General features: G+C 46.5%; 1 protein-coding gene across 1 annotated transcript in view; it reads right to left on the reverse strand.

Annotated features, from left to right (window-relative positions):
• Window positions 1-5,630: 5,630 nt before the first annotated feature.
• NOD1 (nucleotide binding oligomerization domain containing 1) overlaps window positions 5,631-26,082 on the reverse strand; it is a 45,271-nt gene continuing 24,819 nt past the window's right edge. The window contains exons 4-12 of the mRNA XM_063100433.1: window positions 22,990-24,814; window positions 20,122-20,205; window positions 18,807-18,890; window positions 17,762-17,845; window positions 15,244-15,327; window positions 14,334-14,417; window positions 11,854-11,937; window positions 9,578-9,661; window positions 5,631-6,717 (exon numbers count right to left, since the gene is read on the reverse strand). Coding sequence (XP_062956503.1) covers window positions 6,645-6,717; window positions 9,578-9,661; window positions 11,854-11,937; window positions 14,334-14,417; window positions 15,244-15,327; window positions 17,762-17,845; window positions 18,807-18,890; window positions 20,122-20,205; window positions 22,990-24,814 — 2,486 coding nt within the window. The 3' untranslated portion in view covers window positions 5,631-6,644. The remainder of the gene's footprint in view (window positions 6,718-9,577; window positions 9,662-11,853; window positions 11,938-14,333; window positions 14,418-15,243; window positions 15,328-17,761; window positions 17,846-18,806; window positions 18,891-20,121; window positions 20,206-22,989; window positions 24,815-26,082) is intronic.

Below are 26,082 nucleotides of genomic sequence, written 5' to 3' on the forward strand. Positions count from 1 at the left end.
ATAAAATTGACAAACCATTAGCATGGCTAACAAAAAAAAGAAGAGAGAAGACTCAAATAACAAAAATTAGAAATGAAAAAGGCGATATTACAACTGATTCATCTGAAATACAAGGAATCATTCGAGACTACTATAAACAACTATACGCCAACAAATTTGAAAATCTGGAGGAAATGGATAAATTTCTGGACACACACAAGCTCCCAAAACTGAACCGTGAAGATATAGAAAATTTGAACAGACCAATAACAATAAAGGAGATTGAAGCTGTTATCAGAAGGCTCCCAACAAAGAAAAGCCCAGGACCAGATGGATTCACAGCAGAATTTTATCAAACATTCAAACAGGAATTGACACTGATTCTTTACAAACTATTCCAAAAGATCGAAACGGACGCAAATCTCCCAAACTCATTCTATGAAGCAAACATCATCCTGATACCAAAACCAGGTAAAGATATAACCAAAAAAGAAAACTACAGGCCGATATCCTTGATGAATATAGATGCAAAAATCCTCACTAAAATACTAGCAAACAGAATACAGCAACACATACGTAAAATTATTCACCACGATCAAGTGGGATTCATCCCAGGGATGCAAGGTTGGTTCAACATACACAAATCAATAAATGTGATACACCATATCAATAAACTCAAACACAAGGACCATATGATCATCTCTATAGATGCTGAAAAAGCATTTGATAAAGGTCAGCACTCATAAATGACAAAGACCCTCTATAAGTTAGGTATAGAGGGAAAGTATCTCACCATAATTAAAGCCATATATGATAAACCCACTGCCAATATCATCCTGAATGGGGAAAAGCTGAAAGCTTTTCCTTTATGAACAGGAACTAGACAAGGATGCCCACTCTCACCACTTCTATTCAACATAGTGTTGGAAGTACTAGCCAGAGCAATCAGAGAAGAGAAGGAAATAAAGGGCATCCAGATTGGAAAAGATGAAGTCAAACTGTCCCTGTTTGCAGATGACATGATCCTATATATCGAACAACCTAAAACCTCTACAAAAAAACTGTTGGAATTGATAAATGATTTCAGCACAATATCAGGATACAAAATCAACACACAAAAATTAGTAGCATTTCTTTTCTCCAATAGTGAACATGCAGAACGAGAAATCAAGAAAGCCTGCCCATTTACAATAGCCACCAAAAAAATAAAATACTTAGGAATTGAGTTAACCAAGGAGGTGAAAAATCTCTATAATGAGAACTACAAACCATTGCTGAGAGAAATTAGAGAGGATACAAGAAGATGGAAAGATATCCCATGCTCTTGGATTGGAAGAATCAACATAGTGAAAATATCCATACTACCCAAAGTGATATACAAATTCAATGCAATCCCCATCAAAATTCCAAAGACATTTTTCTCAGAAATGGAAAAAACTCTCCAGACATTTATATGGAACAATAAAAGACCACGCATAGCCAAAGCAATGCTGAGCACAAAAAAATAAAGCTGGAGGCATAACACTACCTGACTTTAAGCTATACTACAAAGCTATAATAACCAAAACAGTATGGTACTGGCATAAAAACAGACACACTGACCAATGGAATAGAATAGAGAATCCAGAAATCAACCCACACACTTACTGCCATCTGATCTTTGACAAAGGCACCAAGCCTATTCACTGGGGAAGGGACTGCCTCTTCAGCAAATGGTGCTGGGATAACTGGATATCCATATGCAGGAGAATGAAACTAGATCCATACCTCTCACCGTATACTAAAATCAACTCAAAATGGATTAAGGATTTAAATATACACCCTGAAACAATAAAACTTCTTAAAGAAAACATAGGAGAAACACTTCAGGAAATAGGTCTGGACACAGACTTCATGAATACCACCCCCAAAGCATGGGCAACCAAAGGAAAAATAAACAATTGGGATTATATCAAACTAAAAAGCTTCTGCATAGCAAAAGAAACAATTAACAGAGTTAAAAGACAACCAACAGAATGGGAGAAAATATTTGCAAAATATACATCTGACAAAGGATTAATATCCAGAATATATAAGGAACTCAAACAACTTTACAAGAAGAAAACAAGCAACCCAATTAAAAAATGGGCAAAAGAGCTAAGTAGGCATTTCTCTAAGGAAGATATACAAATGGCCAACAGACATATGAAAAAATGCTCAACATCACTCAGCATCCGGGAAATGCAAATCAAAACCACACTGAGATACCATCTAACCCTAGTTAGGATGGCTAAAATCCAAAGGACCCTGAACGATAAATGCTGGCGAGGTTGCGGAGAAAAAGGAACTCTCATACATTGTTGGTGGGACTGCAAAATGGTGCAGCCTCTATGGAAAATGGTATGGAGTTTCCTCAAACAATTGCAGATAGATCTACCATACGACCCAGCTATCCCACTGTTGGGAATATACCCAGAGGAATGGAAATCATCAAGTCGAAGGTATACCTGTTCCCCAATGTTCATCGCAGCACTCTTTACAATAGCCAAGAGTTGGAACCAGCCCAAATGTCCATCATCAGATGAGTGGATACGGAAAATGTGGTACATCTACACAATGGAATACTACTCAGCTATAAAAACGAATGAAATACTGCCATTTGCAACAACATGGATGGACCTTGAGAGAATTATATTAAGTGAAACAAGTCAGGCACACAAAGAGAAATACCACATGTTCTCACTTATTGGTGGGAGCTAAAAATTAATATATAAATTCACACACACACACACACACACACACACAAAAAAAAAAAAAAAAAAAAAAAAAAAACCGGGGTGTGGGAAGAAGATATAACAACCACAATTACTTGAAGTTGATACGACAAGCAAACAGAAAGGACATTGTTGGGGGGGAGGGGGGGAGGGAGAACGGAGGGAGGTTTTGGTGATGGGGAGCAATAATCAGCCACAATGTATATTGACAAAATAAAATTAAAAAAAAAAAAAGAAAAAAAAATTATAAAAACTATGTGGCAACATAGGAAAATAATTAAAAGAACCGCCACTGTACACTGTGACTATAACTGTGTAAAAAGATGTTTCAAAGAAGGCAAAGCATGAAAGATGATATGCAAAAATTAAAATAGCTGTGTTAGAATTGTTACAAACATTATTTTAAAATTTCTGTTTAACATTGTTGATACTGCTTTCACAACAAAAATAAATTCACTAGGTGACAAAGAGAAAAAAATCAAGGAAAAAAATTTGAGATACTTTGAAATTTGTCATTCGCCCCAAAAAGAACCCAAGTAATCATGAGAAAAATCAGAAACTTGTCTGGCATCTGTCCAGATTTTTTTATATTATTGTTTTAAATGATTTTGATTATGGATCATGGGTGTCCCATAACCTTTTCAGTGTTTAACGCCTCTAAAAGTTTTAGACTGGCCCTGGGTGCAGCTCACTGCATCTTAAGGCTGAGAGGACAGCACTAGGACGGCCCCGGGGCCTGCGGCTCTGCACAAGCCCACGCTTTCACCAATCTGTGCGGTAACATGAGTCTTGGCTCCTCACAAGCCAGCTCCACTTACATTAAAATTCCTTTTCAGAGACCTGGGATAATGGTCATGGTTTTGTCTTTTAGCCCCAGAGCGAGCAAGGCTTTTCTGTAAGTGAGCAAATTAGTCACTGCGAACAGACGTGTGCCACACCTGGAAGTGGGCCAAAATATCGACGGGCCAAAGGTGCCTTCCTGGTCAGGAGCCGAAGGGAAGTCAGGAGCCTGGCAGAGGCCCGTGGGCCTGGCCCCACATGGGGCATTGGCCCTGCTCTGTCCCTCACTGTGCGGTGGGGACGTGAGGGCCCCACCTGTGTGCAGCAAATTGATACTTACATGGTCATGCTCTTTGGAAATGATGATGAAAACTAACAGTTGTGTTTTTCACTCACCAAGCTAGGACACTGCAGGAAGCTTGATGCTGAATATTTTGGGGCTCTATTCTGAGAATTTCCAGTCCCATATTTGACTTTTTTGGAAAGTTCTCTAAGCATAAGAGTGAGAAGGGAACAAACTGGGAGTTCCATTGTGAGCAAAAATGAGAAACATTGGTTTTATAACTAGCGTGTATTGAGCAGGGACCCCGTGCCAGGCACTGTGCTAACTACTTTCCATGACATCTCACTTAATCCTCTAACAACCTTGTGAGTCAGTCCTCTTGAATTCCCATTTTTCAAGGAGGAAATCAAGATTCCGACAGTCTTAGGACTGGCCCAAAGCCACACAGCCAGGAAATGGCAGAGCAGGAGCTCCATGGAGCTAATACACTTGACCACACAGTGACTTCACATGGTCTTATATATATATATATATATATATAAGTTCCAAATCAGCATGGACATCACATAAATGCAGGTATGAAATATGGGAGCTGTGGTTCCTTTCCCCTAATCAACTGACATCTTGTGGAAAGAGTCATATCCAAGTCTATAGAATTCATTTTCTTTTTCAATTTTTCACTTTCTTGATTAGAAAAAGTCTTCACATCTCTGCTCAGAATGGAGAACATTTCCAGCAAATTAGGAGCCTGGTTTAGTTTTATAAGAGAGACAGAAATCCTACCATTCTCCATCTAAGTCAGTACCACACAAATTCTAATTCCCTTAGAGGCAGCAGTTTTAAACTTAGAGCAATAATGTTTGGTAGGTTCTGAGTAAATTTTAGTCTCAAGAGTTTAGTTTTAGCTGTTTAATAAAATATGACTGCATCCACTGACATAGTCCTTGGCAAGACTAGGAAAGCCTTGCCTGTTCTAAGCACCCTTGGCCTTGGCAGACCACGCTCATTCCTGGGTGCTTTGGGGGCGGATCCACTGCCCAGGTTCTGTGGTAAGAGAGAGCTGCTGCCTGGGGGGGTGGGGGGCTGGGGGGGTGATATCAGGTGAATGCCCAGGTCTGGCATTGGGGAGGGGGTTGGTAGGAGCCACTGAAGCAATGCCTTTAAGGGAACTGCCACCTTGTGGCTGTCTGCACAGGATTTCCCCCATGACTTCCAGGGCCAACTTCCTGAATTACACTCTCCCCAACAGGCTGCTAGGCACAGCTAGGCTTGAACTCTGAGAGCTCAAAGTCACTGTGGGAGTGCCCCTCACCCCTTCCCCTGTCACATGCTGCCCCTATCAGCTCAGTGCCTCTTGCCAGGGGCCCACCCAGCTCCTCCACTCGGCGGCAAATAGCACAGGAAGGTAGTGGGTGTGGAGCCCGGCCTGCAGACCCACCGTGGCAGTCTGAGAGTGTGAAACCTGCCCACTCAGCGTCTCCTGGCTTCAGCCACCCGTGGCCCCTAGTTGTTTCCTCTGAGAAGCCACCTGCATGAATTCTGAGGCCAGATGGAGAGGCCTCAGGTGCTGCCTCTGGCCTTCCTTCCTCAGGCCTCTCCTCACAGCACAGCACCTAGAACCCCCCCATGCAGTGAGTCAGGATGGGGCTTGGGGGTCACAGCTGCTTACCAGGCTGAGTCCCTTCAAAAAATACCAGTCTCAGGCCATTAGAAATAGCAAGTGTTTTCAGTATTTTATTAACAAATGAGTTGGCAAAAGAACAAATTATCTGGAAATATCACCTCCCTAGCCCACCCCATCGATCATCCCCCACGTGCCTGCCGTGGTGGTGGGTATCAGACGAACCTGCTCTGCTGGCCGAGCTCTCAGCTAACAACATGAGTTGTGGCTCCAACTCAGTCGCCTGCACTGCTCAGGGACAGGAGGAGACTTCCACTGCCTCTTAAGGAAGGACAGAAAAGCTTCCATTTGGATGCCAAGGTGCAAAGGCAAGCCATGCTTCGTTCTTTCTGGAGGGCAGACATTTATTCCTCTTGCTGAGGTGGGGCACTGGGGCCCACGCTGTGGAGCCCTCCATGGCAGGTCGGCCCAGCCATGTAAAAGCCCTGAGTGGAAACTCAATGTCATGAAGGCATCGTCCTTTCTCTTAGACCAGCTATGAGGGTTTCCTCTGATCTTTGTCAGCAGACACTGAGACTCTAGGACTAAAGAAAAAGCCAGTGACAAGTCCTTTTCTTGACACCAACTCCCCACAAAACCTTGGATGAGTCAAATACCCACAACACTGAATACTGCACTGTCTATGGCTGTGAAGAGGGGGTGACAGCAATACGGGGAAGTTCTGAGGAGGAAGAAGGTATTTAGGTATTAGGCCTCTTGTTCATTAATTAGCACCGTCTCTCCAAGAAGCGTGGCACCAACTCTGCACCAAGTCCTGAGCTCTTCAATGATGACAGAAGTGACCAACTCGTGACTGTCAGTCCTCAGGGCAGGTGTTTGTATGAGCTGAGCCTGGCCTCTGTTCTCCTCAGTCTCATTCCTCTAGCTTCAGATAAAAATACAGATATGCAATAAAGTCTCTTCGTAGCATATTTACCGTAACTACAACAGCTCACAAGGCACACTGCTTTCTGCAAAATTGTAACAGCTGCTTAGAGAGTTTGCCAATCAAAGCATTTGTATGGGACGTTGATTTGCATCACTGAGGCAGTGGACTCCTGATAGTCCCATTTCACAGACCCCATTGAGACATCCAGCGTCAGGTGACATTTGCTGCTAAGAGTACAGAGTGGCATTTGCTGCTAAGGAGCCTCCCAGGGCAAAGACCCAAGCACAGGAAAAAATCCTCTCAGAAACAGACAATCCGTTTATCATCTTCAAAGACTTTGGCCTCCTCTGGCTTTATCAAATTTCCATTTAGGCTGTTGAAAAGGAGAAAAACAAAGAACATAAGTAAAATGTCAGGGCCCGTTGTACAACCCCTTCCTTAACATACTCTTGAGGATCAGAGCACACCCTATTCAAATACTTCTTTATTATTAACATTAATCCTCTTTGGCTACCATCACTCTGTTAACTGGGTCTCACTAAAGCCACCAGTAGCATTGTAAGCATGAATGTAATGACATCTTTCAGGTCTTGTCTTTCTTGACTTTCACAGGCATTTGGCTGTCCTGACTTCTCTCTCCTTAAAGCACCGCCTTCCCTTAGCTTAATTACACACTCTGCTTTTTCTCCTGTATCTGGGCACTCCATCTCAGTCTCTTTCCCGTATTCTCCTCCGTGGTTCTAAAAATTGGAGCCTCCTGCTCAGAGCCTTTGCATATGCTGTTCCCCCTACCTCAGCCAACTCCCGTTCATCCTTCAAGGCTTAGTTTAAATGCCACTTCCTTAGGGAGACCTTCCCTGAAACCTCATCTGTAGCTGTTCCCTCTTGGCCTTCAGCTTTAGAGCATCCATCGCCACTGTAATTAAATAATTACTTGAATAATTTGTTTTCTTTACTGTGTGTTTTGCTCACTAGACACTGGACCTTTGAGGCCAGGTCCCTTTTATATACCACAGGGTTTTTGGTGCTAGCACAGTGACTGGCACTCAATCACCTTGTCACTCAGCAAATGAATGAAGACACAGCGTTAGTCCCTGGGGACACAACCTTGACCATGACGCATGCCCCACCCTCAAGGAGCTCACAGCCTGGAGGAGACCACCTAACAGAAAGCTATTATAATGAGTGGGATAAATGCTGTAATTGACAACATTCAGGTCATTGAAACTTCTACTTTCTGTCTTTGAAGGCAGAACTCACCAAAGGACTTCAGACTTCAAGTTCTTTTTGGACAGGAATGAGGTAGAAATAAATGACGGGAGAGATAGTGAGTCCAAGGAGATGGGTTCGTGTCAGTGCTGATTCCAGGCAGAGCTGCTCCCTGAACCCTGGCTCCCCAGCCGGCTCGACCACAGCCCTACAGCCTGGTGTGGTGGTGCCTGGACAGGACCAACAAGGTCAGGCCCTCCCGAGCCCAGTCCCATGAAGCACACGCAGAAGAACACGCTCTGGCTGCTCCCGGAACCAGCCAGGAACTGAAGACACTCCCCAGGTCAGCACCTGAGCCGCCCCTCCTGCCCTCTCTCAGTCAGTGGCTGAATCCCCTCTCTGCCCTGACACAAGTGCCTATTGCAAGCTCTAGACAGCAGGCCTGGAAGCTAAAGACACCTGGCCCTACTCACACAGTTCCCAGGGAGAAAATGCATATTTTCAAGCTTGCCAGAATTGAAGCGGCTGAGGATCCTTACAGCTGTCCTAACCAGCTGGAGGCCAACTGGGGTCTGCAGACTGTTCGAAGCCTGGCCTGCCTCCTTCCTCTCCCCCCTGCCTGCTGTGCTCACACGCAAGAATGCGCAGGAAACAGCTGACCCGAGGGCAGGGATCAGGGTGTGAGGGTGGCTGGAGATGAAAGCAAACTCAACTCCCTTACCCACTATGCCTCCTCTGAGGAGCGGGCTGGGACACGTGCCACAGCGTAGTCTTGTTGGGCCTGAGCTCTATTCTCTAGGACAGTGGTTTTCAAAAAATTTTTTTTGACTGTGACCCCAAATAGGAATTTCATTTTACGTTGTGAACCAGCATCTATGCAAACACACACCCACCACGCGTGATCATATGCACATATGAAATACAACCAATGAAATAACACATCTCCATACTATGCGCACTGCATTCCAGTATTCTGTTGTTCTCAATTCCCTTTTAAAGGACTGTGGCTGCAACCCACCAAACTGATTTTATGATCCACTAATGAGTTCCAAAGAAAAGTTTTAAAAACACTATTTGAGAAGCTGAGGCCAAGGAGCTACATCCTTCATTTTTTTTCGGCTGTGAAATTCTCCCTAGTCATAAAGGGAGAAAGTAGTTAATGAGAAACAACCCCCAGGGTTGAGGTCTCGGGTTCATGGTGAGGCTGCTCCATGGATCTCAGAGGAGCTACAGTGGGCGCATGAACTCCTGTGGTCTGTGTCCTCAGCAGAAACCCCAGCACTGCCCCTGCCAGCTTCTCCATGTGATCTCAGCCTCACACTGGGAAGGGCTGTCTCGGGCCCCTGAGGTGAGAACAAATTTCCAGAGCACTCACCAGTACTCATTCGCCAGGCCCCTCTCCCAGTATCCCCCAGTCCCACCTCACCCAGGCAATTAGATTATCAAGGCGCTGCTGCATGGAGAACATGTGTCTCGTGTGAGACAAGAAAGAAGTGGAGTGGGGCTCACTGTCACAGTAAAGCAAGAATGCGGTTTTCTTCCATTCACACAAGCAAGTTCTCAAAGCAGAAACAGGAAGTAGACAAAGACCCTAAGTGAGCTCAAATCCAGCCTGGAAGTGCCTCCTGAATCCCAGGGAGCACAGAAAAATGGAAGAACGAGCTGTGGCCAGCACACGTGTCTCAGTCTCGTGAGTCTCTGGGTGATTCCCTTTCTGTAGGAATCCTTGTCATAGGCTGTTTCCCCCACGCAAGCCCAGGAAGGTGGACAGGACAGGGGCCCCGAGCAGGAGAACACAGACTATGGAGTCAGGCAGTCTGGGCTGAATTCTAGCTTCTCCTGTGTATGTGACTTTGGGCAACTCATCTGGGCCTCAGTTTCTACATCTGTAAAATGGAGATAATACCACTACTTTACAGGGTTGTTGGATGAATAATGGAAGTTACACTGCATTGTGCTGGCACATAATCAGTGGTGTTGAGCAAATAATCATTGTTACTCCAGCAAACGGTGGCTGGTCTTACCAAATCTCCATGATGCCAGTGTTCTTCTGTAACGCATCTGCCAGCTGGGCAATCCCCTGGGCTGTGATCTGATTCTGAATAAGCCTGAAAGAAGAACGTACCTGTGTCAAATACATAATACTGTATTAAATCTGCTGTAAGGGGATGGTGGTCAGGGGAAGAACTGAGTCCCTGTGACTTTTCATCTGGCTAATAGTGTCTAGATCAGGTGCACTGGAATAAAGGGCAGCTTTTAACATTTTTAATTTTTTGTATATTTTTACAATGAGCATAATACATGTGTATATTCATATGAGATAGGGTAATACATAAACAGGTATGTGTGTGTGTTTGACATTTTGATTAGAGGTGCCTAATCAAAAATGTTTGAGACCACCAGTCTGGACAAAAAATTCTAAGAAACACATCATCAGAGGAACCGGCAGCAGGCAGTCTGACGTCTGCTTCCAGGTAGCTAGAGAAAAGCAAGGCAGTTTTTAAAGTTAAGTAGCTATCTACTGGTCATTCTCTTCTTTGGGGGACCCAAAAGCTTTTTTTTTTGGCAGCTGGCTGGTATGGGAATCCAAATTTGCAGAAATCGACAAGGCATTCCTAAATTCAGATGAGATGCAAGGGACCCAGAAGGACCAAAACAATCTTAAGAAAGAAGAACAAAGTTGTAGAACTCACACTTCCTGATTTCAAAGTTGACTACAAAACTACAGTAATTAAGACAGTCTGATCCTTGCATAAGGACAGACATATAGATCAATGGACTAGAATAGAAAGCCCAGAAATAAATCCTTATATTTATGGCCAACTGATTGTTGACAAGGATGTCAAGGCCATCTAATAGGGACAGTCTTTTCAATAGATGGTGCTAGGACAGCTGGATGTCCACGTGCAAAAGAATGATGCTGGACTTCCACCTTACACTACACGCAACAACTAGCTCAAAGTGGGTTGGAGACCTAGTATGAGAGCAAAACTACACAACTTAACAGAAAACACAGGTATAAATCTTTGTGAACTTGGATTAGGCAATGGTCTCTTAGATAAGACACCTAAAGCACAAGCAACCAAAGGAAAAATAAATTGGTCTTCATCAAAATTAAAAACTTTCGTGCTTCAAAGTTCGCTATCAAAGAGAAAAACCCCACAGAAAGAGAGATAATATTTGCAAATCCTATAACTTGTAAAGGTCTAGCAGCCAGGAAATACAAAGAACTCTTACAACTCAGCAATAAAAAGACAACCCAATTAAAATATAGGCAAGGGATGCAGAAACATTTCTCCAAAGAAGATACACAGATGGCCAACAGGCACATGAAAAGACAACACTGTGGGTCATCACAGAAATGCAAATCAAAACCACCATATGGTATCACTTCACACCCCCTAGTATGGCTAGATTCAAAAAGATGGACGACAGATAGCAAGTGTCATGACGATGTGGAGAAACAGGAACCCTCACACGTCCCTGGGGAGAATGTAAAACAGTGCAGCCACTTTGGAAAACAGTTTGGTGGTTAGTCATAAAGATAAAGAGTTGCTATATGTCCAGGCAATTCTATTCCTAAGCATATACCCAAGAGAAATGAAAACATATGTTCACACAAAAGCATGTACATGAGTGTTCATAGCATTATTCATAATAGTCAAACAACAGAAACTACCCAAATGTCCAATAGATAAATACATTGTGAAATATCCATACAGTGGGATATATTGCTTAGCCATAAAAAAGTAGCCAACGAAGTACTGATACATGCTACAATGTACACAAACCTTGAAAACTTATGCTAGTGAAAGAGCACAGAGACCAAAGGTCACATATGGCATGATTCCATTTACCTGAAATACCCGGAGTAGGCAAATCCATAGAGACGGAAAGTGGATTAGTGGTCGTCAGTGCTGGGGGGAGGAAGAGGATGGGGAGTGACTGCTTAATGCACACAGGGCTTTTATGCAGTGGGGAGGGAGCAGTGGAAATGTTCCAGAATTAGGTGGTGATGGTTGCACAACCTTGTGAATATAGTAAACATTTCTGAATTGTACACTTCAAAAGCGTGAATTTGATGGTATGTAAATTTTATCTCGGAAAATTTTTTTTTTTTTTTTTTTTTTTTTTTAAATTTTTTTTTTTTAAGCCAGTCAAATTTAGCAGTGGGGGGTTGTATACCAACTTTAGTGACACTAATGTTAATAAGTTCTGATAACCCACTACCATCGGACCAGCCTCGGAAAATATTTTTGAAAAGTAGCACAGTCTGAAATTCTAAGGCTCTCTGAGTTACCATAAATGCTTCAGTGTCTGGTTGACCTTTAACATTTCTGCCAAGCTCTCTGCCACTTCATCGTTGAGTTCATTTTTGGTCAGCCTAGAAAAAAAATGGAAGTGTTTACTCAGGGGAGCCGACCTGGCAGACTTTGTTTAATGAGTTCACGGAAGCGGGATCCCAGCCCAGGTCTCTCCAGTTATGCAGCTGATCACTTGCCAAGAGCCCGGCTACCAGCCCGGCTACAAGCCCAGCCTCTCGACCCACAGCCAATAAATGGTGACTTCTAGTGCAAATCCTGTAGCCGAGCTCCTATTTCTTAGCCCTGCTGCCTGCAGAGGAGCCCACACTCCCTGCCCACCCTGCTGAACCCTCAGACTTCACAGAAGATGGGGGCCCATAAAAACGAGGGGCCAATGCCTGCTTCTCACGTCTCCTCCTGCCTCAGGATCCCTTGCACCCCACTAATAGTGTGTTAGCCAAGTCAGGATAAAGACCTGGGAAAGCCTGACAACTGCATGTTAAAATGTGTTCAGCGCTGTGCTCTGAAGCCAGTTGTGAAGGACCCGGGTTCAGTGATGGAAAGTTCAGGAAGTCCCTCAATTGTTCTTAAAATCAGAAGTGGTCTGAGAAAGCACAGAAGCTCCTGGGTGTAAATAAGGCTAGACCCTGTTGTTCCAGTGGATGAAAGAATAATAAGTAAGAGTGGAAAAGAAGAGAACATCATTAAAAAAATCATTTATTGAAGGGCAATTTGGTAGTGTCTATCCAAATTTTAAATGTGTTCCACTTTAAGACAACAATTAGACTTCTAGCAATCTACCCAAGATTTGTGTGCAAAGATGTACACATGGGATTTATTATACCTTGCAGCATATGCTGAAGTATTATCTGTTATAAAGTAAAATTTGAACTAATTTAAATATCTACCAATAGAAAGCACTGATAAATTATGAACAGCTACTCAATGGGATGTCACGCAGCCCTTAGACAGAACAAGGTAGAATAGAGAAAGAGGCAGAAGGGAACAGTGCTGAGAGTGCTCTAGAGTCAGACTTGCTGGGTTTGTATCACTTACTAGCAGGGTGACCTCGGGCAAGTGGTTTAACTTCTCTGGGTCTGAGTTTTCTCATCGGTACATGTGAATAGTAACAGTACGGGCCTCATGCAGTGGTCGTGAGATTGAGGGAGCTAATACATGAAAAGACTTTGAACAATACATGGCGTACGGTCAGCACTCAAGAAATTATGGTACTGACATGACTAGTGTCCAAGCAGAGCAGTGGTTCTCAGCAGGGGAGACTTCGCCGTCCACAGGACATCTGGCAACGTATGCAGACAGTTTTGATCGTGACGATTGAGGGTACTACTGGTGCCTAACGGTACAGGCCAGGGCTGCTACTGAATATCCCTGGTGCACAGGACAGCCCCTCCTAACATAGAATTATTTGGACCAAAATGTCAACAGTGTCAAGATTGAGAAACCCTGACAAAGGGACATGTAAAATATGTACAGTATATGGTTAAGATATTTTTTAAAGCCACTTGCTAAGTGCTATTCTAGTTTGTATATACTATATTTGAATATACATTTAAAAAAGGAGCTAGAAGGGAAAGCATAAATGAGGGAGGTACTTTTACTTCCCACTTTCAGACTTCAGTGTCTTACATTTTTTTTCGGAAAAGAATACATTACTTTTCAAAATGTTAAGGATTTTTTTTGAGGGGAAAGAATGAAAGATGCATTAGTGGCCAGCATGTCTCATATCAGAACTCTCATAAAGATGACATCTTCATTATTTTCAGTAATGAACTTAACCAAATGTAACGAGCACTGAGCTGTGGGCGGATGACATGGACGGCTGTAACGCAACTTCCTCACTCGTGAGGAATTTATGACACGACACAGGCGAGTAAATAAGATACAAAGAAAAATAAAAGGTTAAATGACCAAAAAAAAAAAAAAGGAATAACAACAAAAAGCACCAACAGGAGGCAGCATCCGCTCAGTAAGTGCCCTGGAGTGCAGAGGGGTGGGGACGTGGGCCGCTGGTGACAGGTGACGGTGAGAGCAAAGGCCAGCTCCCGATATGGAAATCCAAGAAGAGGATGCTGCCGTGGGGAGCAGGTGAAGAGCAGGAAGGGAGGACGCTGGGCCAAGGGCGTGAAGGTGGACCCTGCCACGCCTCTCCAAGGTGGCTCTAGGGATGCTCCTGACTGTTCAAGGGGCATCCTTCTGGTTGTCCCAAGGCCCAGAGTGGCAAAGCAGCTAAGCCACAAACCCATGCTCCCAGTGCCCATGTCACCCTTCTGTACCCGTTTGTGCTTCTGGAAATAACTATCTTTTTCTCTAAGAGGAAATTAAGTTATCAGCCTAACTTTGAAAGGTTTAGAGCCTTTCCAATTGAGAGGCAATTTTTCAGTTAAGATTTGAGGCTGTGTGCAGCCCCTGGAATAATTCCTGAGACCCAACCCTTCAAAATGACCCTAGCTATTACCAGAATATTCTCAGAGAGGCGTTCTGCTGCAGGGCCCGTGCAAGACTCTTTCCTCCTTCTGTGGAGATGCCATTGAATGCGAGGCTAGGAAAATGGGGTCAATTATTAGAGACACATCCCGAGAGAGGGAAAAACACACACTGTTCTTTCTATTGTCTTATTCACTGATGAAGGAAAATGGTGTCCATCTGTCAGGAATCTAAAACGGAGTCAGGAGGCCATCCTAGCTTGAGCTTCAGGCATGTCTCATCCGAGGGCACCCTGAACTTGTGAACTCTAGCTATCAATCACATCCAAAGACACTCTGAACTTTTAAACTTTGCTAATCAATATCAAGGGTCACAATGTCCTGGAAGAATAATGACCAACATCTACCAACCATCTGTTGACTGTTATCCATATACCTCCTGTCAAAATGGAGAATGTCTAGCTGAGGATCGTCTCAAAGACTGTTACAACCAATCCCTTACTGCCAAGACTACGTAAAGATGCTAGTGCCAATTGTATTGTCAGACAAACAATTTTGCAACCACCTCCTCTTCTGATCTGTCCTTTTCCTTTACAAGCCCAACTTCTTTGTTTCTCCAGAGCACTTCCCAAGGTGACTTGGAAGTGCCTCCTGGGCTGCAGTCACTCAATTTGGCTCAAATAAATTCGTCAAATTGAATTGGAGAGCACCCAGCTGGTGTCCACTGCAGAACTGACTGCAATCCCCACACATTTGGTTACAGAAGTCTATCTTCTGTATTGATGGTTGATGATGTGAACCTGAAAATCACACCCACAAATTCCCTCCCCTATTAGGAAAGCCAATCGCCCCCTCCCGGAGCCCCTTCCCTGGCAAACCCAGAGGAGTGCAGAGTGACTGGGTCAGCCCTGGGGACCACAGGTCTCAGAAGGCAGCAGTTACCTCAGGTTGGTCAAGCTGGGGTGGTTCCTCAGAGCTTCAGCAAAGGCTTTTGCTCCTTCATCCCCAATTTGATTGCCCCACATTCTGAGGGCAGAGGCAAGACAGTGAAAGTTAGCTCCCCCCAAACAGCCATGCTCACCCCTGATTTTCTGCCAGTGGCACAGCTTGATGCACGCTCAACAGGCAGAGGTTTCTGCTCAGTCCCTGGAGCTGTGGCCAAGGCTAGTTCCTCATGCTGGCCCCTTAGGGGGCTGCTCTGGATTCCAGACTCCCAAGGGAATGTGTGAAGAAAGAGCAGTGGAGCCTCATGCACACAGGCTGGCTGGCGAGCTGCACAATTAGAGACCGGGTCTCATCCCAGCTTTTGGAGAACTGTCCGTCCGAGAGCCTAAGCTCAGACCGTCCCAGAAACAAACAGCCTGCATGTCCCCTGCAGAGTATAAAGGTCTGCGGCAGCCTGACAGGCAGGCCTGTGCAGGTGCTGGACTCCCAGCGTGTGCTCAACTCTGCACAGGGGTCACAGACGTTCCTGAAGACACAGGCAGTCTTCCGTGAGGCAGAGACGGGGAAGTACATTCAGAAACCTGTCAGTAATGTTCCTCTTACATGAGGAGCACGTCACCAAACATGCTCTGCAGACTGTTGCAATCTTGGTGGACAGTCGCAAAGATGAAGCTGTGTTCTCTCTGCCAGAGGAGATAATCTGAGTAGATCTGGCTAAAACAGTCTGCCATCCTGGTTCTGCCACCTACTACCTGTGCAACCTTGAGCAAATTGTGTAACCTCTCGGACCTCAGTCTCCTCATCTGCAAAATGGGGATGATAAGAGTGTTCCCTCATAGAGTTGTTGTCAGGATTCAATGAGTTAATGGATGCAAAGCACACGGAACAGTGCCTGGCCTATCAAAAGTGTCAGCTATCCCTGCAGGATGAGGGGCACTGCCTACACAGAGAAAAGCAAGTCTGCCCGGCCCACCCACAACAGAACCAAAGCCACCTCAGCAACACACTCCCACCAAGCAACTCCCTGCCAAAGTCCAGCCAGCTATGGCTTGCTGAAATCCCAGAATTAGAGTTTTCAGTGTTACACAATTCGGTGGTATCAAATTTTTAATCAAGTGGAAAACTCCTCATGAGATTAAATTAAAATGAAGGATAAAATTCTGAACAAAGAGTTTGATCTCTACTCTATTTTAAGAAATAGTACAAAGAGAGAAAGAGAAAGTGGGAAAGCTTAATTGACCTCAAATGTTAAAAATAACTATTTTTGAGAAGATAATTTTTATTATTTTTCCTATTTTCCATAATTTCCAAGTAAAATTACCTATGTTCCTTTTATAATCCAATAAAAATTATAATGACATAGAAAGCTTTAAAAAGCCTCTAGAATCAAAACCATGATGAGATATCATCACACACCTATTAGGACGGCTACTATCAAAAAAACCCAAAAAACAAAAACCAGAAAATAACAAGTGTTGGTGAAGATGTGGAGAAACTGGAACCCTTGTGCACTGCTGGTGGGGATGTAAAATGGTGCAGCTGCTGTGGAGAACAGTGTGGAGTTTCCTCAAAAAATTAAAAAATAGAATTACAATATGACCCAGAAATTCTACTTCTCAGCATACACCCAAAAGAATTGAAAGCAGGGCCTGGATGAAATATCTGCATATCCATGTTCATAGCAGCACTATTCACGATAGCTAAAACATGAAAGTAATGCAAGTGCCTATCAGTGGATGAATGGATAAACCAAGTGTGGTATATACATATGATGGACATTATTCAGCCTTAAAAAGGAGGGAAATTCTGACACGTGCTACAGCATGGATGAACCTTGAGGACATTATGCTAAGTCAGATAAGCCAGTTTCAGAAAGACAAATACTGGATGATTCTACCTATATGAGGTAGTTAGAGGTGTTGAATTCACAGAGACAGAAAGTAGAATGGTGGTTGCCGGGGGCTGTGGGAAGGGGAAATGGAGAGTTTAATGGGTACAGTTTCAGTTTTGCAAGATGAAAAGAGTTTTGGAGATGGGTGATGGTGATGGTAATATAATGATATGAACATACATAATACCACTCAACTATACAATTAAAAATGGCTAAGACAGTAAACTACATGTTATGTGTATTTTACCACAATAAAAAAAATTGATAGAAAAACAAAGCCTGCAGAGTATCTATCATATTCTTACAATGAAGACCACCTGCCTGTAGAAACTCCCACATAGGGCTGGTACAGCTCCCTTCATTTGCAGGTGATGACAACACTGATTTTTGCATGACTTAAATAAAAGTCTGTGCGATGCAAGTTGTAGTCAACCCTGGGCCTTCCCACATGTTTCCCACGCAGAAGCCACAGAACATCAGTGGAGAAAGCTCTCTGACTGCTGCCTCTTCCCACAGCTAGACAAGCAGCCCCTCTGGTGTACTGACGTGCAAAAGGGCCAGCAGGAGACCGCATGCACAGAGCAGGCCACAGCATGCCCACACCTGGTCATTGCTTCTACTCACCCAATCTCAAAGATTGACTTGCTGTTCTTCACGGCCAGGGCCAGACACTTCCCTCCTTCACTCGTTATTTGGTTTTTTCCCAGTCTGCAGAGAGAGTCATGAACAGTTGGCCTCCAGCTGTGCGGAGACCCCAACGTGGACCACCCTCTTCCCCAGCACAGAGCTCCTCCTGGACCCTGCTAGAGAAGTGGGGTCTTTTTCCTGGGGCCCACAGCAGCCATGCCCTGGGCCTCCTCTCAGGAGGGACCAAAGGCCCCGATGACAGCCAGTCAGGGTTTCACTCCAGGAGAGGCTCAAGATCTCTGCAGAAACTTAGCAACCCTAGCCTGCCCTGGGGTCTCTAAGTGGCCCCGGGAGCATTGCTCACTTCCATTGGCAGGCCTGGGAGTTCCTGCTTTGACTGCCAATTGTCAAGGTGCGTACCCATTGCTAGGGAAGAAACAGGCACATCACCCTTGGCAGGGCACTGTGGGACAGAGCAAAGGATCAAGCTCTTGCTTGCAACTAAATGGGGACTCCCTTCTCTCTAGTACTCCAGAAAGGGTGATAGCTGCGTCCTTTCTTCCTGTCAGTAGCTAATAAAATCAAGATTCCAAGCCTTCCCCCCACTGATGACAAGTGGCCCTTCCAAAATCTGAGCCTCAGGCCAGCCCGTGGCTCACTCGGGAGAGTGCGGTGCTGGTAACACCAAGGCCATGGGTTCGGATCCTATATAGGGATGGCCGGTTGGCTCACTGGCTGAGCATGGTGCTGACAACACCAAGCCAAGGGTTGCGTTCCCCTTACCGGTCACAAAAAGAGAAAAAAAAAAGAAAAAAAAAAAATCTGAGCCTCATCCATAGGTCACAATGCTTCCTCGAGGTCAGCTCACCTTCCACAAACAGGCCTATGTGTTAATTTGAGCAGCATGGCCCTGGGGCAAGCAGAAGGCTTTAGGGTGAAAGCTCTTACAGTGACATTTATTCTTTGAATAACGAAAGGGGTGACCAAGAGAAGCAAAGGAGAAGAGGAACTACTAGGAAGCTCCACACCCAACCCCACTTACTTAAGGTGTGTGAGGCCTTTGCACTCATTCAGGATTTGGGCAATGAACCTGGCTCCGACGTCTGTGATCTGGTTGTTGTATAACCTTCGAGACAAAGCACAGCCATGAGACTTTATGACTTCCAATGTCATTTCAACGACCCCCATTTTTTTCCTAAGTATTTTTTCCCAAAGTCTGGGTTGAAAGGAGAACATGTAGAGACCAGAGTTGGGGGCTCTGGGATCTCATAGCCTGGGTTCAAAACCAGCCTCACCACTTTCTCTGGCCTTCTGACCTGGAACAAGTTACTTAACCTCTCTGCGTGTCAGTTTCTCTAGCTGTAATATTGGGGTAATAATTAGAGTTCCCTTTTTATGAGGATTATATGACATGAGGCAAAGCCCTGGCACATAAGTGCTTGATAAATGGTAGATGATGGGTATCTGTTCAATTAAGATTAAAGCCAGCACCTTGAGGAGAAAAGGTTTCTTTCTGAATACTGAACCTTCCCGGTGTCTACCTTTCAGTCATCTTACCGCTCGACACCAGTTCAACAATAAGGCAGAAGGAAGCTGAAAGACGTCACTAAACTGAGGTTTCGAGGTCTCCGCAGTTGCACAGAGCTCCAGGCTGAGGCGAGCCTAAGGTCATTCACCTCACATCCTCATTTTACAGCAGAAGCCGCTGAGGCCCAAAGCAGCTGGCAACCATTCCTGCTCACAGGGCCAAGAGTGGCTGTGGGGCTGGCTGGACTGGCCCACAATCCCTGATTCCAAACTCCAAAATCCCAACGGCTCTGAAAACCCAGTTTTTCATAACTCTTTTGGCAACGGATGTGGAGCTCTTTATGGTCTTTACTTACCCTACTTGGTCTGAATATTCATACATTTTGCTGCGGAAAGATTAAGTATTTGAGAATGGGCTATTGCCCTAGACTCCACTGGCTGTGTCCCTACTGTATAGCATATACATGGAATCCCACTCATGTCCTGCCCCATGGGTTCTGGATGAGGGATTATGGGCCCATAGTAGTAAAGTCCAATCCATAAACAACATTTTAACATTTACAGAACATATCCCCATATACTCTTTCTTTGCATTCCCCAATAACCTGTTGTAAAACTACTTGCCTATGTTAGGATCCCAATTTTACAAGTGAGGAGGCTGTGGCTCAGAGAGATTTTGTGACTTGCTCAGTGGGCTCCTGGCTGAGCCAAGAACAGAACCCAGGGCTCCTACGTGCTGGACCAGTTCTCTTCCTGGCCCTGGGCCATTGGTTCCTGCTGCTCTGTATCATTACCAGGGCACTGGCCCAGTGTTCTTGAGAAAGACGTACCCCAAATACGTGAGAATTTTGTATTTGGTCAGCTCTTCATACAGCACCTTTACCCCACTGTCGGTAATCTGGTTGACGCTGAGTCTGAAACCAATGCAAAGAAAAGTACAAATCAGGGCAGCTGCTCATTACGAAGGACCATTAATCCCACAAGGATCCGGAGCCTATAGGCCCTGGAGTTCTCCCAGTTACAAATGCCCCCTGCGAGAATGGCCATAGCAGCCACACAGCCCCTAAAAAGCCTGGCACCTAGCACAGCCCATGAGGGACGCATGAAACCAGCATCCCACCACACCCTCTCCGAGGTTCCTGCTGCACAGTGGGGGGCATGGGGTTTGGAAATGGAGGGACTGCTTTTAGTAGCTGCTGTGACTGGGGGAGGAAATGCCCCATCATCTTGTGGGTGGGACTGGTGATGTTAGGTGTCCTGCAAAACCTGGACAGTTCCCACAAGAATTGTCCCACCCAGAATGCCAACAGCCTACCCATCCAGAAATGCATGGGCGAAGCCTGACTTGCTGCCACAAAAGGTCTGGGGCCCTCCTGCCAAGAGAGACTGTTCACGTGGCACGGCTCTGTGGGGAAAAGTGCAGGTGGTGATTGAGAAACCACTAGAAGCAGGACCAGAAGGGACAGGACTCTCTGGCTCCTCTATAAGGCAGTGGCCACCTGTGCAGCCAGGCTCAGAGGCAGGGCAGGAAAAGAGGGACTCCAGGACTGTGGATATCTTCCAGACAAGGGCCAGCCACACATGGAATTTCTCTGGGAAGTCCCTACACTAGCAGGATAGTTTGATGTGGCTAAAATGTGAAACAACTTTTTTTCACTACCAAGAAATCTCTGTATCAAGCTAAACTGATCTTCTCAATCCTCTACCCCATCATTTAGGTGAAGCTTGAAAAATAGAATAAGATTCAGGGATGAGGTGAGAGTCAGAAACTGGATAAGGTAATACACCAGGAGTCAGCAAACTTTTTCTCTAAAGGGTCAGATGGCCAATATTTTAGGCTCTGTGGGCCATATGGTCTCTGTCATGACTACTCAAGTCAGTAATGCAAAGCAGCCAGTAAGTAAACAAATGGCTGTGGCTGTGCTCCAATAAAACTTTATTTACAAACATAAGCCAACGTCTGAATTTGGTCCACAGCTGACCTCTGTAATAAGTAAAAGACCAAGTAGGTGAAAGGTTGATTTTTATGCCACACCAAAATGATCAGGTCGGATACTCTGGACTCTTCCCCCCATAGTACCCAGCTTGGTGCTGGGGCATTGTGTGTACATACAATGCATGGCTATCCCAGGATGGCAGAGGCTCCTAATGTCTATGCTTTCTTAGTAATAGAATCCCCCATTTTTTAGCTAGGCACATACGATTATGTTCTGCCCAGTGAAATCTAAGCAGCAGTATCATAGGTAATAGCTGAGAAGTCTTCTTAAAAGAATAGGGTGGGTCCTTCTTTGCCCTTCCTTCTTCCTAGAATGGCTAGAATATCAACTAGATGGCTGGAGCTTGAGCAGCTGTCTTGGGTCAAGAGGTAGAAGCCTGGTAGTGAGGATGGCAGAGTAGCAAGGCAGAAGAGAGCCTGGGATTTGCATGGTCATAGAGACAACACACCAGCCCTGAACTGCCTACCTCTAGACTTTGCACAAGAGAGATGTAAGCTTGCAATTTATTTAAGCCACCAAGATTCTGGGGTTTTCCTAATTAAGCCAAAATTAATGCTAACTGATGCCCTCAGAGAGTTCAAAATGCTTCCCTATGAGCTGCTTTTTCTCTCATTGGTGTGGAGGAAAACGTCACCTGGGGACAGCAGGATGGGGCAGGACCACTCGCTGGTACAGAGTTTCCCTTTTATAAGATGGGTACAGGCTGGCGCTGGATGTGAGATTGCCTAAGGCTGCAGAGGGACAGTTGCTGTCTGAGAGTGTAGAGAACACACTCCAGACTTTCCAATTCCCAGACCAGGGCAGCCCTCAGCTCCCTACACCCCAAGTCCACACACAATTTACACTCTGGCACTGGTACAACAGGCATAGGAATCAGCTCCAAATCCTCACTGCTCTTTAGAAATGCATGAGCCAAGTAATGGAGAATTTAACCCCTGCAGAGATGTACTAGGTTTACTTTATACAGGAAATGCTAACAGAAGAAAGCAGACTGGCCTCTCTTCCCTGTAAACCACTGAACAGGAAAATAACCACAAGTTAGCATTCTGACTGAGGTCTCTAGCAGCGCATAGGGCTGCTGGCTTTCATCACAGAAAGTAACTAACGCCAGTTAGCACAAGGTCTGCTTTCTCTGCAATAAGAGCTCTCGCGTGCCAGAAACTTTTCAAGCGCCATCTCCAAGCCTTATGTTAATCTTAAAAGATATGTTCACGCGTTCTGCCTCCACCTCATCCTAGCTGTGTGACCTGGAGCAAGTTATTAACGCCTCTATGCCTCTGCTTCCTCGTTTGCCAAATGGAGACAATAACAGTACCTGCCTCATAGGGTTAAGAGCATTAAATGAGATAATATTTGTAATGCACTTCACCCATTCTCAATAAACGCTGGTTGTATTACTGTAATCGCTAGGATTATAAGCATCTCCTTTTTCCAGATGAGGATGCTGGGGCTCAGAGAAGTTAAGGTATTTGTTCAAGGGCACCCAGCTGGGGCTGATCCTGGCCCAGCTGCAGAAGCTCTGTTTCTTGCCCTCTGCCACCCTGAGATAAAGAAGGTCCAGATGTTCCAAGACCAGTGGTCAGGAGTCCCAGGGTAACAGCAGATCCAGGGGATCTTGATCCACAATGCCAGTCCTGGTGCCCCCGGAGCTGGCCCCCCCACCCCAGCCCACCTGCTGTTCCCCGTGCCTGGTGGCCTCACCTGACCACAGTGAGGCGGCTGAAGCAGGGCTGCAGCTCCCGCACGCCGTAATCATTGACATTGTTGTTGTCCAGATCAAGGGCGAGCTGCTTGCGGAAGTGGTGCAGGACGAAGGAGAGGGCGCTGCAGTCAGCCGAGCAGGCATTGCAGTAGCTCAGCTTGAGGTAGTTGGCACAGATGCCCCTGGCCGCCAGCTGCCCCACCTTCTGGCTCTGTGTCTCATAGATACAGCGCATCATCCAGATGAAGGTGGGCATGGCCTGCACCTGACTGAAGTTCCCGGACTGAACACGGGGTAGGTTCTTCAGGTGGGACCGCAGGCTGGCAAACAGGTGTGCCCACAGGGCCTTGCGCTTCCTCCTCAGGGCTGCCGTTGGCACCAGGCGCTGCAGGAGCTTCTGTTTGGCTTTGGACAGTAGCCCGCACAGGAAGAGGCTGGTGAACTGAAAGTGATCGTTGTTCTTGAAGGGGTCTTCCCCAGGCAGGCCACTGCCCCGCAGGCATTGCAAAGGGCCGAAGAGGGGATAGCAGGACACCGCGGCTGCCTCCCCAGGAGGCATCCACTCCTGGAAGAACCTGAGCAGCTCCCGGGTGCCCACCTTGTCGTCTGCCACGAGAAAGAAGGCTGTAAAGAAGGCCTGGAGGGTGACATGGAAGAACTCGTGGGACTGCTGGTCCCCTCCAGGGCCCAGCTCGGGCACGGCCCGTAGGAAGCCCAGCTGCAGGGCTTCCTCCGGCAGCTCGGAGGCCTGCAGCTCCTCCCGGCTGAAGACAAAGAGGCTCTTCTCCATGCCCCAGTGGGCCACCTGCCCCAGCGAGCGCAGGGTGCCCCAGCCGGCGCGGAGGGTCTCTGCCTGGCTGCGGGTGTTGTGCTGCACCAGGCTGCGGGGCTGTGTCCTGTTCAGGTGGACCTCGAGGACCAACAGGAAGACATCGGTCAGGGTCACCGTGCAGTCGGGCAGATGCAGGGAGCCGTCAAAGGTGGTGTGGAAGTGCTGGAAGCACCGGAAGATGATCCAGCAGAAGAGGGGCACGGTGCACAGGCTGCAGAGGTTGGGGTTGGCCTCCAGCTTGTCCAGCAGGCGCTGCTGCACGGCCCGCTCGGGGAACATCCTCCGGGCGAAGCTGCGCAGGTGGCTGGGGGAGAAGCCCCGGAGAAGCACCTTCTTCCGCAGGAGCGGGCGCGGCACCTCGACGCCGGTGCGGGCGGTCAGCAGCTTGCTGGCCCCCTTGAGCAGCTTCCCACCGAGCAGGCTGGCCAGCAGGGCCAGGGGGTGGGCAGGTTCCCAGGGACAGCAGCTGTCGGGAACGCGACTCAGGTCAAAGTCCGAGTACAGCTCATCCAGGCCATCAAAGGTGAAGAGGGTCGCTTGGGGAAAGCGCAGCAGGAAGGCGAACACCTGGTCGGGGTCCTGCTCCGGGTAGCAGTAGTGCTTGAAGAGCAGGTCTTGCAGACACAGCGAGTCACTCTCCTTGAAGCAGCTGAACATGCGGCAGCGGAAGTGGAAGAAGAACTTGACCCCCACGTGCAGCTGGCCAGTGGCCCAGAGGTGCTGCAGCCGCTGAAGCAGCATGGACTTGCCCACCCCCGCGTCACCGAAGACAAAGATGGTCTCACCCTGCTCGTTGAGGACGTCCATGGTGGGGTCCAGGAGGCAGGCCAGGCTGCCCAGGCTGCCCAGACTCTCGTTGCTGAAGCCGACTAGCTCCATGACGGTGTCCGTGTACATCTCCTCCAGCAGCAGCTCCTCCTTCTGGGCGTAGCACAGCATGAACTTGGACTCGCGGCCCAGGTGGTGGCGCAGCTGCTGTGTGTACCTGCTCACTGGAGGGGCGGGTAATGGGGCACAGCGGTCCCCAGGAGAGAGGTGGAGGCAGAGAGAGAAACAGAGGTGGAGGTCACATCAAACAGGGAGGTCTCAAGGAAGAGAGGCAAGACACAAGCAAACAAAACCCATACCCTGGACCCTGAGGCAAGTGTACCCACTCCACAGATGCAGGCCCCATGCAGCCCCAGGGCCAGCATTCCAGAATCCAAGGGTCCCCAGGCTTCGATCTCTCTGCTTGACTTCAGATTTAGCCAGCCAGAGGGCGACAGACTTCAGCTAGGATCAGTATCTGAATCAGGCCTCCCTTATTCCTCTGTACAATGTTGTCATTGAACTCCAGCTGCAAATTAAAGCCCCCTTACACTCGAGGGCCAGGCCACATGGCCCTTCTGACCCACTCCACCCCCAGAGTCCTGTTCAAATAGCATGAGCCAGTCCCCATTGAAAGTCTTTTTTTTTTTTTTTTTTTGGTGGCTGGCCAGTACAGGCATCCAAACCCTTGCTTTTATAACACTGCACTCTAACCAATTGAGTTTACCTGCCAGCCGAAAATCTTGTTAAGGAAGATATTACTCTAACATTTCTTTTGCTTATAACACTGCTCAAAGGAGCTGTGCCTCACCTAAAACACCACAACTGAGGACACTAAAATGAAAACGAGCCGTATCCTACACAGAGCACACCAGCCCCGGCTCCCAGGCTGAGGGCCTCGGGATCACTTGATGCTTGGCATATGCCACAGGATGAGCCCAGGGCTGCCCCCGAGGGGAGGAGACGTGGCCACACGCTCACACGGGCACCATGCTCCCAGCAGACCCAGGCGAGGAGAGTGGAGCTTACACCAAGAGGGAGGCAGTTCTTCCCCAACAAAAGGGTGTTCCAGAGATTCCTTTCAAATAGTTTTTGCCCCAAAATGAAATGAAATAAAATAAAATAGCTTTTGGATTCTAATTATAATTCACTTAACAAAAATTAGACACCCATGCACATTTCCAGATTCATCTATAAACCTTTCCCATCAACTTAGTCCGATTTGGTTGTCTACTTAAAATTTGTAAAGTGAATTATATATTTTTACAGCTTTTTTGAAGCATAATTTATATTTCACAAAGCTCATTCATTATAAGTAAGTGTTATATACTATTCAATGATTTTTAGTGAATTTCCAAAGTTGTGCATCACCACAATCCAGTTCTAGAACATCTCCGTGATCTTCCCAAAGTTCTCTGGAGCCTCTTTGCAGCCAATCCCTGCCCCAGCCTGG

Source organism: Cynocephalus volans, chromosome 6 (genome assembly GCF_027409185.1).
Source record: "Cynocephalus volans isolate mCynVol1 chromosome 6, mCynVol1.pri, whole genome shotgun sequence".
In the NCBI taxonomy this organism is placed as follows: Eukaryota; Metazoa; Chordata; class Mammalia; order Dermoptera; family Cynocephalidae; genus Cynocephalus; species Cynocephalus volans.